Here is an 18,228-nt window from a genome sequence, read left to right on the forward strand (position 1 = left end):
CAGGTGGCCAGGTGTGTTGAAGCAGGGAAACACTGAAAACCTGCAGCCACTATGGGTCTAAGCTCGGTTTGCAATCCTGCTTCCAGTCGGCTGATGTCTGTCTGTCTGTGCAGGGAGAGGCTGAGGCTGGAGGCGGAGCGATTCACCAGACAGGTAAACTGGATTATCTCACACTGCTGATGTTTCTTATCCAACAGTTCAGGTGAAAAACGGGAGGATGAATCATATTTGTGTTTCCAGGCGGAGGAGGCGAGGAGGGTGGAGGAGCAGCAGCGTGCTGAGGAGCTCCCGTCTCCACCGTCAGCAGAAACCCTGGAGGAGCTGGAGTCAGCAGAAGCCTCTGAGGAGGAGGCCATCCGTCCTCACGAGGCCTCTCAGGTGGAGGAGATCCTGCGTCTGGAGCGGGAGATCCAGGTGCTGCAGAGGCAGAAGGAGCGGCAGGAGCTCTCCCTGACGGAGGCCTCCCTGAACCGCCTGCAGCGCCTCCGCGACCAGGAGCTGCGGCGGCTGGAGGACGAGGCCTGCAAGGCGGCGCAGCAGTTCCTTGACTCGCTGAACTTCGACGAGATCGACGAGTGTGTGAGGAACATCGAGAGCTCTCTGGGAGTAGGCGAGGGAGGCGAGAAGGAGGATGGGCAGAGGAGACGCAGCGACGAAGAGGAGGTCGATGAGGGCTTTGGAGCTGACGACGAGGCTTTCAAAGACTCGCCAAATCCCAGCGAGCACGGCCACTCGGACGGCCAGCGGACGAGCGGGATCCGAACCAGTGACGACTCTTCAGAAGAAGACCCGTACACCAACGATGGCGTGATGCCGCCGCCCGCCGCCCTGCTTCACCAGCCTTTACCACCCGTACCTCCGGCCTGCCACAGCGCCTCATCCAGCAGGGACTCGGCCTACCCACAGGCCTCGTCTGAGGCGCCGTCCGACGACCTGGTGGAGCTAATCCCACCAAACGAGGACTCGGACTACGACCAGGACGACTACGACGAGGGCGCCATCGTGTCCAGCGGCAGCATCGCCTTCTCCAACCCTCGCAGTGGCCAGTGGTCTCCTGACTACCGCGGCTCTGTGGGAACCTACAACAGCTCAGGGGCCTACCGCTTCAGCTCAGAGGGGGCCCAGTCATCGGTGAGTCGTACAGACAGACTTCCTGCGGTTACCAAAACCTTGTCTTCTGGTGACACGATGAGACGCGTCGGCACAGCTATCTGCTACTCCAACCCTGTTTATCCGCTGAAAGAGCATGAAAACACTGACATGGTTGTTTGTGGGAAGGAGTTCTGTATAGAAACACTTGTCTAATAGACCACATGATGGCTGTGAAACGGAACATTCAAAAGCAAAATGATTTTTTTTTTTTAAATGTATAAAAGCAGAGATTAGCTGTTTGCAGAAGAACTGCAGCTCTTCTCGTTCCCGCTGCGAGGGCCGACATCCTTACATCACCTGAAAACACAACAGATTGTTTCAGAAAGTTGGGATCATGCATTACGGTGTGTTCAGACCAAACGCCTTTTGAGCGTCGAGAGCGGAAGGTTTCCATGTAAAGTCTATGTGGAGGCGGCAAGGGGGCGTCGAGCTTTCTCGCATCGTGTTTTGAGCGTTTTGGACGTCAGCAAAAATTTAAGAAGTTTTTTAAGCTCGACACACTCTCTGCTGAGCAGAGATGTGGCAGGAGTGTTGGGAGTGTTTTGGGCGTCGGACACTAAAGTGGCAGTTTAGTGACCAGCGTCGAGCATTTGGTCTGAACACACCATTAGTTGTGATGAACTAGCTACTGGTAGATTTTTTTTTTCTGCTGGTTTTAAAGAAAAATTTTAATTTAAAAATGTTATTTTTGCTACTGAATAACATGAAAGTTAGGATTTTATGTTTCCATGACCTTAAAATGAACCTTTCATATCCAAATGACGTGAAAAACACTTTTAAGCTTTAGTTTTTTCAGAAACAACATAATTTGGGGTTAAAATAGGGATTGATGCTCAGTACATCTCACACACTGAGCTGTTCATGTGAAAAAATAAGGAAAAAATTGAAAGATTGAAAACAGAACTGTTATTGCTGGTGGATTGTTTCTCAGCTTTGGTATTACAAGTTGGTGGTATAATATACACTGTTGGAAAGCTTGACCAGTCGCCTTTACAACGCAGGTTAACTTGTGAGGATCAGGCTTCTGTGGAATGAGCAACACAGCTAAACGTCCAGATTAGGCCTCAAAAATATGTCACAATCCACCTCCGTGTTCTGCTGTTGGTCTTCCATCGGGTTGTGAGGGTCTTGGTGGATTAGGTTAGAATGGAAACGTTGGCCAGTTGTCAGTAGCGTGTGGAAGATCCATCCACGGCCACAACAACGTGGCACCGCGTCATTCTGGTCACATGTAGCTGTGGGATGAGATGTTAAAGGTCAAGCGGTGTGGTTAGGTGGTCACTCTGTCCAAGTCTACAAAGTTCAGTTGGGTTGAGATCTGGACTCCAAGCAGGTCATCACATCCTCTCAGCTCCCAGAAACCGGATCTACTCTGCTGATTCTGGCTCCGTTTAGGAGCCTTGTCCTCCTGGAGGACGGAGGACCATCAGCAGAACATTTCAGGAGATTCACGCACGTTAACCTTGCGCTCATTCCACAATGCATCATTACAAGTTGTACATCTTCAGAAAGGAGCTTTGGATTAATTAGACGAGTCTTCACAGCTCATACGACAAGCACTGAGCTCGCTCGGTTGAACTAACCTTTAGCATCTTAAACAAGTCATTCATTTGCAGATTTAGTCATTTGGCAGACTCCAGTCGTGATCTCTGACATGGTTTCTGTCATTTTCCCTCCAGTTTGAGGACAGCGAGGACGACTTTGACAGGTTCGATACGGATGACGAGCTGTCGTACCGCCGCGACTCCGTCTACAGCTGCGTCACTCTGCCGTACTTCCACAGCTTCCTCTACATCAAAGGTGAGGCCTTGTTTTAGGTTTCTAGAGTTGTGAGACGAGGAAATGAGATGAAAGTGAACCTGAAGTCATCGTTCTGGATCCTCCATCCTGACTTCTGCAGTCAAAGCCCCCCCGTCCCCCATCCCCTCAGTGATGCTCTCTAATGTTCCTTCCCCAGGCGGTCTGATGAACACGTGGAAGCGGCGCTGGTGCGTCCTGAAGGACGAGACCTTCCTGTGGTTCCGGTCCAAGCAGGAGGCTCTGAAGCAGGGCTGGCTGCACAAGAAGGGAGGGGGCTCGTCCACTCTGTCCCGTCGCAACTGGAAGAAACGCTGGTTCGTGCTGCGGCAGAGCAAGCTCATGTACTTCGAGAACGACAGCGAGGAAAAGATGAAGGGCGTCCTGGACATGCACAACGCCAAGTAAGAAGAACAAGCTGTTCATGTGGAGGGTTAGGGTTAGGGTTAGGGTTGGGGTTGTGGTTAGGTTAGGGTTAGAATAACCAGACAGGCGATAAAAACATTTCTACGTTCAGACAAGAGCAAGTTGGACTTTTAATATTTTTCCCCGTTCTGCAGTGAAATTATCGACAACACCGGCAAGGAGAACGGAATTGACGTTGTGATGCCTGAGAGGACCTACCACCTGATCGCAGAGTCTGCCGAGGATGCCAGGTAACCCCCACATCCCTCATGTTGGCCCCCAGCTCAGAACCAGTCGGCCCCCGCAGCATTGCTGCCTCTGATGTAACAGTAATGATCAGAAAACTGACACAAAGTCACCATCGACTGACATTTTCTCCATATAATGTGCAGCAGGTCGGCTCAATGTATCGGTTACCCCTGGCAACACATTGATTTCCTCTGAGAGTCCATTTCCATCCCATAGCTGCTTGTTCAGAGAGACAGACCCTCCATATGAGTCTGTACCAGCAGTATTCATCTTACAGCGACAGAAGCTGTTTATAGTCGCTTATTAGAGACTTCAAATTGGGACAGAAACTCATTTTTTACAGCTTTTGCTTCGTCAATCTGTTCATCTGTCCATCAATCCATCAATCCATCAGTCCATCTGTCCATCTGTCCATCTGTCCATCAATCCATCAGTCCATCTGTCCATCTGTCCATCAGTCCATCAGTCCATCTGTCCATCAGTCCATCTGTCCATCTGTCCATCAATCCATCTGTCCATCAGTCCATCTGTCCATCAATCCATCTGTCCATCTGTCCATCTGTCCATCAGTCCATCTGTCCATCTGTCCATCTGTCCATCTGTCCATCAGTCCATCTGTCCATCAGTCCATCTGTCCATCTGTCCATCAATCCATCTGTCCATCTGTCCATCAGTCCATCTGTCCATCAGTCCATCTGTCCATCTGTCCATCAATCCATCTGTCCATCAGTCCATCTGTCCATCAGTCCATCTGTCCATCTGTCCATCAATCCATCTGTCCATCTGTCCATCAGTCCATCTGTCCATCTGTCCATCAATCCATCAGTCCATCAGTCCATCTGTCCATCTGTCAATCAGTCCATCTGTCCATCTGTTCGTCTGTCCATCAGTCCATCTGTTCGTCTGTCCATCAGTCCATCAGTCCATCTGTCCATCTGTTCATCTGTCCATCAGTCCATCTGTCCATCTGTTCGTCTGTCCATCAGTCCATCAGTCCGTCTGTTCGTCTGTCCATCAGTCCATCAGTCCATCTGTCCATCTGTCCATCTGTCCATCAGTCCATCTGTCCATCAGTCCATCTGTCCATCAGTCCATCCGTCCATCTGTCCATCAGTCCATCTGTCCATCAATCCATCTGTCCATCAATCCATCAGTCCATCTGTCCATCAGTCCATCTGTCCATCTGTCCATCAGTCCATCTGTCCATCAGTCCATCTGTCCATCAGTCCATCAGTCCATCCGTCCATCTGTCCATCAGTCCATCTGTCCATCAATCCATCTGTCCATCAATCCATCAGTCCATCTGTCCATCAGTCCATCTGTCCATCAATCTGAGCTAATGACTTAATGAAGTCTTTACAAGGAAAAGTATTAAACTTACTTTAAGATGAAATTAAAAGGTTACCTTCCAGGAAATTAATGAAAGTTTTTCTTCCAAAGAGTTGATCTAATTAATCATTTAGCAAACTCTAAGTGTAAAACAGAAACATTATTTTTTATTATGCAGCTTTATGAAGTCTAATTATGTCTGTCATCAGTGGCCGACCCCTCTGTGTGCAACAAAACAATATGTAGAGAGGAAAGCCTTGTTGAGGGACGCTCAGCGCTGGTGGTTAAGACTTTTTCTGTCCTTTAACAAGCACCAACTCTCCTTTACAGTCTCAGGAATGATACACACACACACACACACACACACACACACAGCATCTAATACCACATCATGACCAACACTGAGGTTGATCAGTTTGGAAAATAATGCTGCCATTTCACATTTCCAACTTGTCCTGAAAGTTTCCTAAAAGTCTGTCCATAACTTTTGGAGTTATCTTCAACACAAACAGATAAACACTGATAAAACATGACCTCCTTTACGGCTGTAATCATGTTTACTAGAGCTCTTACTGGAACCTTTTAGTCACAGTAAGACTATCTGTTAATCTGATGCTGATGATGCTAATGTGTCCATGGTTGCAGCCAGTGGTTCAGCGTGCTGAGTCAGGTCCACGGCTCCACGGAGCAGGAGATCAGAGAGATGCACGACGAGCAGGCCAACCCCCAGAATGCCGTGGTGAGTAAACTATGGGATTATTCATGTTTGATCAGAAGAAAAGTTCAGTTTTGTTTGGTCGAAGTTACAGCAGGATGTTTTCCTTCTTAAACTCATGGCATGAATATGAACTGTGATCAGGCGTTAATGTCCTGCTTATGGTCTGTTACGCCACCATCCTGGAGAAATCCCTGCTTAAAGCTGTCGGCACCTGTAAACATGAGAAATCCTCGTCACATAGACTAAAGCATTATCCATTATGATTATTTTAAAGATGGATAAAACAGGTACTTTACAAATAATTAGAATCAGCATGAATGATCTTTTTATATGTACATATAATTTAAGAATAAAATAGTTCTGCTTTTTGCCAGAAAACTAAAACTATTCATCCAAAACAAACTGAAACCAGCCGAGAAATGATGGAATAAAACGTCTATAATTTACATAAAATCTGCACGCTGACGCCGTTAGTCCTTCCTTTAATGTTTGTATAATTAGAAATGAAATATTTTCAGACGAACTGTATGTTTTAGGCTTTCTACATTTGGATAACTGCTTCAGTGTGAGCAGATTAGTTCATGTTTAATTCCCTTTTCCATCGATCAGTTCAGACATTCATCTGTTCTCTGCTTTTTAATGCTAATGTTTGTTTTAAACTCAAAAGACACAGAAGTATTGAGTTTTCCTTTTTCTTTTTAGTGATGTTAATGTGTTGCTGCCTCTGAGTGTGTGTGGGTTTGTGTGATAATTGGTTTCTTGGGAGCAAAAAAAGGTCAAACTCATTATCCACATCCTGCACAGTTACTGAGTCCTTCCTTATCTGTGTGTGTGTGTGTGTGTGTGTGTGTGTGTGTGTCTCCTCAGGGAACGCTGGATGTGGGAATGATCGATTCTGTTTGTGCGTCAGATAATCCAGAGAGGTAAGGACCCCCATCAGACACGGCGTCACGTGGAAATGGATCTCCATGTGACGGGAAAGCAGAAAGAGACGGATAGAAACGTCTAGTTTCACAATTCTCTCATTGTGTTTGTAGAAATATTCATATTTCCGTCTGTTATCTGCATTTCCCTTTGCAGGCCGAACTCCTTCGTCATGATCACGGCGAACCGCGTGTTGCACTGCAACGCCGACACGCCGGAGGAGATGCACCACTGGATCACCCTGCTGCAGCGCTCCAAAGGAGACACGCGCGTCGACGGCCAGGAGTTCATCATCCGAGGTGATCCTGCCGTCGTGTGTCTAAGGCTACGTTCACACTACAGGCTGAAGCGACTTCAATCCGGTGTTTGAGCCCCTATGCGACATGTAACCGATCTTTTCTTAACAGTCTGAACGCCACAGATCTGATATTTTCTAATGCGACCCAGACCGTTTGGATATGTGGTCCTAAATCTGATACGTATCTTTTACCATGCGACTTCAGTCTGAACGGTCAGGTCGCATTCATCCGACACGCGACAAACGTCGTTATTCTGCGTTTGTTGTTTATGAACTCTTCATCGGTAAATGCGCTCACATCCCTCTCCCACCGATCCTGACTGCGACTCCGTACCTAAACGTTTCTCTCTACAGTTGTTGCTGCCACAGCTCCACAAAGACCAAAACTTTTACTTTCCTCTTCCGTAAACGTCTCCTTAAAACAAACCCATTCACCATGTTGTTGCTACGGCTGGACAAAACGTTTAAATAGCAAATGCTCTGCTGCCGTCCATGTTTAAAGACGTCACACGCTCACAGCACGTCGCCGTGTCTTCTACGCGTGCGGGACGCTTCTGGTGAGCATGAGCTTCATACAGGAGATCACATACAAGTCACGTTTGATCGGAAATGTGAACGGACTTTCAGAAATGTGGATTTTTACAAAAACATCCGATATGAGCAGCGAGCCCTGCAGTCTGAACGGAGCCTAACATTTCCCGGAGTTTACAGAGGCTTTTGGCAGCAGAGTGAAACAATGAAGAAACTTTTTCACTGTTTCAAGTTCAGCACCGGGTAGAAAACATGAAGGGAAAATCCGTCACGCTGTTCGGCTTGATGCTTGATCACCGGCGGTAACGGCAAGAAAAAGACAAATAGCCATAAAACTGAAGTGTGATTGGGTCCTTTCCTCCAGGCTGGCTGCACAAAGAGATGAAGAACAGCACCAAGGCTTCGCTGAAGCTGAAGAAGCGCTGGTTCCTGCTTACCCATAATTCCCTGGACTACTACAAGAGCTCGGAGCGCAACGCCCTGAAGCTGGGAACGCTGGTGCTGAACAGCCTCTGCTCCGTGGTGCAGCCCGATGAAAAGGTCTACAAAGAGACGGGTAAGGGAAGGGGACTAACTCAGTCTGGGTTTTAACTCCTAAAGGGATGTTTTTATCTTCGCCTCCATCTTGTTTGGTTTTTTACCCAACATGGAAACAAGATTTTTGTAGGAAAGTTTTTCTCTTGAGGAACTTAGAAATTCCACTCTCAGTTTTCTTAAAGGTCATTTTTGTTTTTAAGGTCAAATTTATTTTCCTTTCAGGTCATTAAAGACTAAAAAACTTTGCAGATAATTATCTGTTTCTACCTTTTTATTTTTGTTTTGTTTTGTTGTTTTTATTGTTGTTGCACAAACAACCATACTCTTGATCAAAAAAGCAAAATATTTTATTATTTATGTTATTTTAACCCTTTAAATGCCAGTTTGGTCACATCACGTTTGGTTAAAAAGGATTTCACATAAAAAGAGTTATATTCTGTATGGTTTGGTTTAGAGCAGGGGTGTCTAACTCCAGTCCTGGGGGGCCGGTATCCGGCTAGTTTATGTTGTTTCCCTGCCCCAACACACCTGATTCACATCAAATGGATCCAGCAGCTTCTTGTCATCCGATTTATTCATTTAATTCAGGTGTGTTGGAGCAGTGAGACAACAGAAACCTGCAGGAAACCGGCCCTCCAGGACTGGAGTCTGACTCCTGTGGTTTAGAGGATTCATTTTCATTTTAGACCAGGGCTACTCAATTAGATATTCAGATGGGCCAGATTTTCATATTAAAAATATAATCAGAGCCAGTAAATAAAGTACGGGAAAATAAATCGTTATAAATAAATTAAAAAAAGACACATTTACATTTTTGAAAAAAAGTAGTTTATTAATTTTTCTATTTTAAATTCAGTCCCACAAAATAAAAGTCAGAGCTTATTTTTCTCTGAACTTTTAACATAAAAAGTTCATATCAAACTAAACTTCTCCATGTGGTGCCTCCTCACATTATAATCTTTACACACAGACACACACTCTGCATATTAAACACATCGGTTTGGCGCTCCAATGTGACGGAAAAATAAACAAACACTTATCAGTCCAGACGGGGTAAATCTGCGGTTTTTATTGTTAATTTTGTGTTTTGGGACGGAGAGCGACATGCTTGCTGGCGCTACTTTTACAACTTCAAAACAAAACACACGCTGGGGTTAATGTTGCTAGGCAACCAGGTGTTGCATTAATGGTCTGCACAACTGTAGGATTGTAGACGACTTAATCAGCGAAGGAATGACTGAAGGTTCTTAATGTCTTTTTTCTTTACATAAGCTGGACCACATAGAAGTTGGTTCTGGGCCGCATGTGGTCCCGTTTGAAGAGGCCTGCTTTAGACTTTTAGCTCCCAAATTTGTGTGTATGTGTGTGTGTGTTTTAATAAAAACCGACAACATGTGATTAAAGTGGCATTTAAAGAGTTAAAATAAAATGACACACTTGGTATTTTTTCTGTGGAATGATGTGGATTTGTGCAGAAAAATGGAAAAGATGAATCTGTAATGCTTTCACAGCAGTGTTTAGAAGAGGACTTTTCTGTCCTCTATAGCAGGGATCCCCAGTCCTGGTCCTGGTGGGCCACTGTCCTGCAGGTTTTCCAAGTGTCCCTGCTGCAACACACCTGATTTAAATCAGTGTGCATGTGCAGAGCTGGTCTGAGTCAGGTGTGTTCCAGCAGGACTACTTGGTAAACCTGCAGGACCCGGACCCACCAGGACCAGGGTTGGGGATCCCTGCTCTGAAAGCGATCCACGTAGGTTAACTCTTGGTTGTTCTGGCGGCATTGCTACCTGACAGGATACTGGAAGGTGATCGTGTACGGCCGTAAACACTCGTACCGACTCTACTGTAAGCTGCTGAACGAAGCCACGCGTTGGGCCAGCGCCATCCAGAACGTCATCGACACCAAAGCTCCCATCGACACGCCGACGCAGCAGCTCATCCAGGACATCAGGGTAGGAACCGTCTGACGACAGCTGCCTGTAAAAGCTTTAAAAGGCTCGGCTGATGTTCTGCTGTCTGCAGGAGAACTGTCTGAACTCGGAGGTGGTGGAGCAGATCTACAAGAGAAACCCCATCCTCCGCTACAGCCACCACCCGCTGCACTCTCCGCTGCTGCCCCTGCCCTACGGAGACATCCATCTCACCGGTGAGGCATTCAGAAACATTTTGCCAGTCAGACATCACTGGACATTCTCACTGCAACTCACAGACATCTCGTCCCGCTCAGCTCCAAGGAGCAGGAGCTACACGACGCTGCAGGACGAGGCCCTCAAGGTGTTCAGCTCCCTGCAGCACCTGGATGGAGTGGCCGACCCCGTTCCCATCATCCAGGGTGTCCTGCAGGCCGGCCAGGAGCTCAAACCCCTGCGTGACGAGCTCTACTGCCAGCTGGTGAAGCAAACCACGCGGCCACCGCAGCCCGGCAGCCCCGCCAACCTCTGCAGCTGGAAGATTCTGGCCTGCATGTCCTGCACATTCGTCCCCACAAGAAGCATCCTCAGATACCTCAAATTTCACCTGAAGAGGTTAGCAGCTGCCAGTTTCTTTGTTCTGCTGCTTGCTCTCAGATCTTTTACTTAACGTTGGCATCGTCTGTTGGCAGGGCTCGGGAACTCCTCCCCGGTTCAGAGATGGATCGCTACGCCGCCTTCGCCCTCGACTCTTTAAAGAAGACCCGACCCAGAGAGAACGTGCCGTCACAGGATGAAATCCGAGCCATCGTGGCCCGGCAGGACATGAGCACCACGGTTCATTGCCATGGAGGAGGCTCCTGCAAGATCACCATCAACTCACACACCACTGCAGGAGAGGTGAGCTGCTGGGATCCAGCTTGAAAATACATTTTTATACGTTTTAAACGGCGTCATGCGTGATGCTGGATGCTGGATGCTGCAGGCGTGTTGCTGCAGGCGTGATGCTGCAGGCGTGATGCTGCAGGCGTGTTGCTGAAGGCGTGATGCTGGACGCTGCAGGCGTGATGCTGCACGCTGCAGGCGTGTTGCTGCAGGCGTGTCGCTGCAGGCGTGATGCTGCAGGCGTGATGCTGCAGGCGTGATGCTGCAGGCGTGATGCTGCACGCTGCAGGCGTGATGCTGCAGGCGTGTTGCTGCAGGCGTGTCGCTGCAGGCGTGATGCTGCAGGCGTGATGCTGCACGCTGCAGGCGTGTTGCTGCAGGCGTGTCGCTGCAGGCGTGTTGCTGCAGGCGTGTCGCTGCAGGCGTGATGCTGCAGGCGTGATGCTGCACGCTGCAGGCGTGATGCTGCACGCTGCAGGCGTGATGCTGCAGGCGTGTTGCTGCAGGCGTGTTGCTGCAGGCGTGATGCTGCAGGCGTGTTGCTGCAGGCGTGATGCTGGACGCTGCAGGCGTGATGCTGCAGGAGTGTTGCTGCAGGCGTGATGCTGGACACTGCAGGCGTGTTGCTGCAGGCGTGTTGCTGCAGGCGTGTTGCTGCAGGCGTGATGCTGGACACTGCAGGCGTGTTGCTGCAGGCGTGTTGCTGCAGGCGTGATGCTGGACGCTGCAGGAGTGTTGCTGCAGGCGTGATGCTGCAGGCGTGATGCTGCAGGCGTGATGCTGCAGGCGTGATGCTGCAGGCGTGATGCTGCAGGCGTGATGCTGCAGGCGTGATGCTGGACGCTGCAGGAGTGTTGCTGCAGGCGTGATGCTGCAGGCGTGATGCTGGACGCTGCAGGAGTGTTGCTGCAGGCGTGATGCTGCAGGCGTGATGCTGCAGGCGTGATGCTGCAGGCGTGATGCTGGACGCTGCAGGCGTGATGCTGCAGGCGTGATGCTGGACGCTGCAGGCGTGATGCTGCAGGCGTGATGCTGTTACAGCCAGCACACCCAGTCCGCTTTTTTTTATCTATTCCCTGATTCCAGTCTGAGCAAATGGCAAAACAATACTGTGCATTTTCCCACATCACACAGTACCAAACTACACAAACTACACAGCATAACTGCATCATAGTTGTTAAAAACGTGACCCAGATACCTGTAAGTCTGATTCATACAGAACAACACATTTATTCACACACTATTCTCATGTTTATGTTTACACTGGTACTTGCATGCATGCATAACACACACACACACTCACATATATATATATATATATATAATGTTTATTTATAAACTATACTAGTACTGTTTATACGTATACATGTTTAATTATACATAAATACATATCTGTTGTTTATGCAGCTCAGTCAGCTGCTCCTACACGTCGTCATGGTAACCACAGCATCCTAAAAAGTGAAGAAGAATCTAATTTTTTCACAGAGAAAAGCAGCAAATAGAGAATCTGTGAATATTGTGGCGTAATCAGAGCTGCTGCACCATTCTGAGACGTTCACACAAAGGTTTGAATCCCCAACGTCAGCTGGACGAAGGAAGGAGCCAAACGGTGACGGATGGCAGAGTTTAGGTTGAATTCTGTATCTTGTTAATCTGAAAGTAGAAGCTCCTCTAGCTGCCATTTAAGTTTGTTTTCTAATTAAAGTTCTTATTTAATGTTTTATCTGAAAAAAGCCACGATGTTCAGATTTACTGCTGGCTCTCTCCATCTCACCTGACTGGGAGTTGTGGCTGAAATCAGCTGTTCGCTGCTTCTTCCTCCTGGCAGGTGGTGGAGAAGCTGATCCGCGGTCTGGCCATGGAGGACAGCAGGAACATGTTTGCTCTGTTTGAACACAACGACACCACAGAGAAAGCCATCGAGAGCCGCAGCGTGGTGGCCGACGTGCTCGCCAGGTTTGAAAAGTAAGTATCGTTACGTTAGTTTCAGCCTGAAGAACGTGTTGGTGTCCCGCGGACGCCGTTAATGCTCCGTGTGTCGCCTCCAGACTTTCAGCGAGCCCGGACGAAGGCGACACCGGCTGGAAGTTTTACTTCAAACTCTACTGCTTCCTGGACACGGACAACGTTCCCAAAGACAGCATGGAGTTCGCGTTCATGTTTGAGCAGGTAGGAAGGCGGCGACTTCGAGTCGTCCGGCGACTTCGAGTCGTCCGGCGACTTCGAGTCGTCTGGCGGCTGCAGGTCGTCCGGTGACTTCGAGTCGTCCGGCGACTTCGAGTCGTCCGGCGACTTCGAGTCGTCTGGCGGCTGCAGGTCGTCCGGCGACTTTGAGTCGTCCAGCGACTTCGAGTCGTCTGGCGGCTGCAGGTCGTCCGGCGACTTTGAGTCGTCCGGCGACTTTGAGTCGTCCAGCGACTTTGAGTCGTCTGGCAGCTGCAGGTCGTCCGGCGACTTCGAGTCGTCCGGCGACTTCGAGTCGTCCGGCGACTTCGAGTCGTCCGGCGACTTCGAGTCGTCTGGCGACTGCAGGTCGTCCGGCGACTTCGAGTCGTCTGGCGGCTGCAGGTCGTCTGGCGGCTGCAGGTCGTCCGGCGACTTCGAGTCGTCCGGTGACTTTGAGTCGTCCGGCGACTTCGAGTCGTCCGGCGACTTCGAGTCGTCCGGCGACTTCGAGTCGTCTGGCGACTGCAGGTCGTCCGGCGACTTCGAGTCGTCTGGCGGCTGCAGGTCGTCTGGCGACTGCAGGTCGTCCGGCGACTTCGAGTCGTCCGGTGACTTTGAGTCGTCCGGCGACTTCGAGTCGTCCGGCGACTGCTCTGCCCATCAGAACTTGGTGGGAATCTGTTTGGACTTGAGGAGTTTACCAGTCTTGTTCTGGTCTTTCAGGCTCATGAGGCGGTCATTCGTGGTCATTATCCCGCTCCCGAGGAAACCCTTCAGTTCCTGGCGGCCCTCAGACTGCAGTACCTCCTGGGTGACCACAACTCCCACACCAACATCCCCGAAATGTCCCAAGTGTTCCCCATGGCACGACTGCGGGCCCGAGTGCAGAACTCGGCCAAGTCCTTCGCTCCGGGAAGCGGCTCAGTGGCGGAGCGCTCCGGGACGTCGGAGAGGAAGCGCTCCAGCTTCCTGGAGGGGACGCTGAGGCGCAGCTTCAGGAGCGGCTCGCTGGGTCGGCAGAAGCTGGAGGAGGAGAACAGCCTGGAGGCTTGGATGAGGGAGGAGGCGGCGGCAGTAAAAACCAACATGATGGACAAGTGGAGGAAACTGCAGGGGATGAACCAGGAGCAGGCCATGGTCAAATACATGGCGCTGGTGAAGGAGTGGAAGGGATACGGATCCACGCTTTTTAACGTGGAGGTGAGGACGCCGCACAGTCAGATATACACTAAAGTACTTCAGTCCTTTAAAACCAGAAGAAGTTGTGCTGGAGGTAAACTCTTCATGCTAAATCACTTTATTCATCACTTTTTTTTTACCCCCACAATGTGGCACTTTGGTCAACATTGTTGTTTTTAAAGTGCATTATAAATAAAGTTGTATTGTATTGTACTTTAATATTGCTCTCATACTCTGGATTGTTTTCTCGGTTTTGTACCACAAAACCATTTCACAGCGTTTTACTGGGAAGTATCTGATCATGAACAGGTCGTGTTGTTTAACTTGTTAACCCTGAAAGCGATGCTGAGTTATCTGCTGCATCTCTGTAAAGGTCTCCTTGGACACTTTCTGGAATCATCAGCACATTATAACAATGATAAAATCCAAAAGCTGTAGATCTGAAAGCTGTCAAAGAGATTTATGTGACGTTATGAATGTTTCAAACCACTGCAGCCTGGAATCATCAGCGCTGTAAAACCCAAACTGTTAGCTAAGAGCTGAGGCCCAGATGTGTGGAAGCAGCCCGGAAAGCGGTGGTTCTGCCGTCCTGACAGTCACAGCACAAACTCCACACAGTCAGGCTCAAACTCCAGGAAAGTCTTATAAAGTCACAACATGTCACATCTCCAGAAAGACACCGAACCTGTTAGCAGATATGAGACGTTGCTGCACGGTAAACGTACAGCTTCAGTCCCAACACAACGGGTTTCGATTGGGGTCTATCCAGAGTTTATGAGGAACCTCAGTCAGAAAGTCAGCCTGACCCAGTCGGCATGTCCATATTTGGGCCCATAAGGGTTAAATTTGGGCTGCAGGGACCCAACTCGGAGCCCATTTAGCCATCTCACATCGGTAACCCACAGATATCCTGGTTTTCCTTTTGAACGTCTGGTTATGGAGAATATTTAAGCACTTATAACCTAACTAACCTGCAGCAGATCCCAGTCGTACCAGTTTGCCCTGACATTCCCCATCAGTCCAGTCCAACCTGACTCCCGTTTGTCCTGTGGTTTCAGTGTCAGGACGGGGCGTTCCCCTCGGAGCTGTGGCTGGGTGTGAGCAGAGAGGCCATATCTGTGTACAAGCGAGGGGAGCCGTGGCCTCTGGAGGTCTTCCCGTACGAACAGATCCTTTCCTTCGGAGCTCCGCTTCCCAACACCTACAAGATCGCCGTGGAGGGCCGGGAACTGGTGTTTGAAACCCAAATGGTTCGTACGGCACATTTGAGATGTTTTGTTGGTGAAAAGAACGACGCGGATCTAAGATTCATGTCTAGGGTTTTTAAACATTTTAACTTCCTTACATCATCATTGAAGTTAAATATGTTTCCTGTGAGAAAAGAAGGAATATTCTGGATGTGTCCATCATTATTTGCTTCGCTTCTTCTTTGCAGGTCATGGACATCGCCAAGCTGATGAAAGCCTATATCAGCATGATAGTGAAGAAGCGCTACAGTAACTGCCAGTCCATCAGCAGCCATGGGAGTCAGTGCAGCGCCTGGTAAACTCTGCCTTTTAGCCTTTGGCCTTATGGTGACTTCCTGAGTGCACCGAGAAGGTCCTGCGTGCATGGACGCCAATCGTGGACACACCTGAGTGTGACGGACGGACTGGAGACATAACCACAATGCTCTTAACTCAAGACTGTCTCAAGTTTTCTTTCCAAAACTTCACACATCCACCTCTGGCAAGCATTTTAGACTGGAATGGTTGAACCTGTAGACCAGCGCTGAATGCCTGCAGTAAACACCTGGACCTGGTTTTGGCTCAATACCTTAAATTCAGGTACAAGACCTTACTTATATAGATAAGCTGCCATAAAGCAGCTGTTTTACAGAAGACAACAGTTTCTACAGGTTCTCCGATCGTAGAGTAAAAGTTAACGCTAGCTGACCAGGAAGCAGCATGGAGTCCATCACAGAATACAGAGCAGTCATGCAGAACTCTAATCTGTGGTAGTTGGTCACAGTTTATATGCACATGGTGGGAAAATTGTCTTAATCAGACTAGAACTGGACTAATAATGCATGTAAATACGTTAGTCTGACTAAGATTCTACTATTAATTATATTAATGCCGTCACAAGATGAATTTCTCTGTATTTCCCACCCTGAGCTTTAACCCTGAAGTTACCACAAGGAACAGAGATTTCCAAAATTACAGCCGGGATGAAGCCACTGAACTCACCGCTTTATATGGTCACAGTTTGTCTGCAACTAAACGCTTCGGTCGGTGACGAGGTGGATCAAACAGGAAAAGCACGAGACTGAAACAGGCGGTATCGCCAAATAATGTCAGACAGGCTCGTGTGCTTCATGTGGTTCATTTCTCCTCCAAATCCAGCCCCAACCAGACCATTACCCGAGACATCTCCGGGCTTCGAAGAACTGAAAACAAAGTCTTACTTCCCAACATGAGCAGACAAAAATCTAACAGGATAATTGAGAAAAACTTTATTAAAGCTCTAAAAAGGAATAAATTCACCTTTTCCACTGTGTTTCATACCAAAGAGCCTGAGCCGAATGTTTCAAATGCCTCACTGAGTCGGACTTTAGATTTAAAAAGTGGATGTGTTTGGTTTTGGAAGAAACCACCTGGTGGATCTTTTCTTCAACTTTGCTTTTTTTTTAAAAAAAAAAAAAAAAAAGTGTCTGCAGGCGTCCGAATGTATTTACAGAAAGAAAACACAGCAAAGAGGATGAAAAAAAGGCATTTTTATCTTCTTTGAGAAGCTCCAGGACCTTTTCCCAGGATGACCTGTTCCCTGTAAATAATATGCAACCGTGTTCCTCTCAGAGCGCTGAAGTCTGGTGGGTTTTAAGTGATTTGCTGGTGATGAAAAGTGCCTGTTTAAACCGAAGCAGGATGAACTCTGATCATCTGTCTTACTGATAACACTCCTGTCTGTGTTACCAGAAGCTGAAAGGTGCTCCAACGTTCCCTTTAACTGCCAATGTATTTGTACACTGCAAAACACGCCCAGCTGTGCAAGTCATTCAAGCTGCATCTGCCTTAAACCAGAGTAATAATTCAGTTAATGTGATGAAAACCATAACACACACTGTGTCGTACATTTCCTGTCCTTTTACCTGTTAATGTTCTGCTCTGTCGTTTGTATGAGCACATTTTACTGAATCTACACACGTTTGGGTGTATAATGAAAAATTAAGGCTATATTTATTAGATTTTTAAGTTTGTTAACTTGGCAGTGGTTCAGGTGGAAGAGCTGCTGATGGTCTGCAGTTCGAGTCCTGCTCCTCTACTCTGCTGCAGCCCCGAGGGGGATGTGATGCCTCCCTGAGGCCCAGATAAACGCAGAGGGTTGCGTCAGGACGGGCATCCGGCATAAAACGTGCCAATTCACCCGTGCAATTATTTGCTGTGGTGACCCCTTCAGGGACAAGCCGAAAGGGAAATAACAACAAAACCATTGATTCTTATTAACTATTCTATCATTTGTGTAACAAAAATTGAACAGGTGCACATATGTTTTTCTTTGTGTTCTTCCTCATGCAAGCATAAAGGGTTAAAGCTACTCTTACGTCCCTCTCGGCTCCCTACTGACCCCTGCTGTTGACATTTGGAACAACACTCACAGAGGAAAAGAGAAAACAAAAAAAATTTATTGTAAAATTAACATTTAAGAATAAAAAGAGGAGAGAGCGAAACAAGCACTGTTCACACATGATGCTTTTATATTTCCATGTGCAGGGATTAAACCTGCAGAATCCAGTTCAGCCTGAATTACTTGCTCAGTGGGACGACTGGCCGTGTAACATTCCGAAAAAATGTCACTGGAGCGCCGCTGGCGGCAGGTCCATCCAAAGATGCAGGTTTCTTCCGCAGTGCCTTGTTGTAAATTGTGTAAACTTTTGTTTTATGTGTGGATTTTTTTCTCTTTGTGGTATAAGGTGCAATGTTATATACAGTAAATATAGTATATAATCACATGGCTGTACATTTCATACGGTAAGTCTTTGCCTTCTGAATGGTCATCTCTTAGCTAATGTCTCTACCTTTTGTTTTGGATTTGTTGTCTTTGGTGTCTGTTTCAGTGTCTATTAGTGTGCTGTGTTGATGATTCATTCAATAAAAGGTTACATTTAT

General features: G+C 47.9%; 1 protein-coding gene across 1 annotated transcript in view; it reads left to right on the forward strand.

Annotated features, from left to right (window-relative positions):
* The window catches only part of myo10 (myosin X), a 170,150-nt gene extending 151,922 nt beyond the window's left edge, over window positions 1–18,228 (forward strand). The window contains exons 23-40 of the mRNA XM_079243723.1: window positions 114–153; window positions 241–1,131; window positions 2,832–2,952; window positions 3,110–3,353; window positions 3,510–3,605; window positions 5,578–5,671; window positions 6,518–6,573; window positions 6,731–6,873; window positions 7,768–7,959; window positions 9,735–9,892; window positions 9,963–10,086; window positions 10,168–10,465; window positions 10,543–10,750; window positions 12,564–12,700; window positions 12,784–12,904; window positions 13,625–14,101; window positions 15,139–15,330; window positions 15,516–18,228. Of these exons, the coding sequence (XP_079099849.1) occupies window positions 114–153; window positions 241–1,131; window positions 2,832–2,952; window positions 3,110–3,353; window positions 3,510–3,605; window positions 5,578–5,671; window positions 6,518–6,573; window positions 6,731–6,873; window positions 7,768–7,959; window positions 9,735–9,892; window positions 9,963–10,086; window positions 10,168–10,465; window positions 10,543–10,750; window positions 12,564–12,700; window positions 12,784–12,904; window positions 13,625–14,101; window positions 15,139–15,330; window positions 15,516–15,626 (3,703 nt within the window). The 3' untranslated portion in view covers window positions 15,627–18,228. The remainder of the gene's footprint in view (window positions 1–113; window positions 154–240; window positions 1,132–2,831; window positions 2,953–3,109; window positions 3,354–3,509; window positions 3,606–5,577; window positions 5,672–6,517; window positions 6,574–6,730; window positions 6,874–7,767; window positions 7,960–9,734; window positions 9,893–9,962; window positions 10,087–10,167; window positions 10,466–10,542; window positions 10,751–12,563; window positions 12,701–12,783; window positions 12,905–13,624; window positions 14,102–15,138; window positions 15,331–15,515) is intronic.

This window comes from Telmatherina bonti (assembly GCF_933228915.1).
Source record: "Telmatherina bonti genome assembly, chromosome: 7".
In the NCBI taxonomy this organism is placed as follows: Eukaryota; Metazoa; Chordata; class Actinopteri; order Atheriniformes; family Telmatherinidae; genus Telmatherina; species Telmatherina bonti.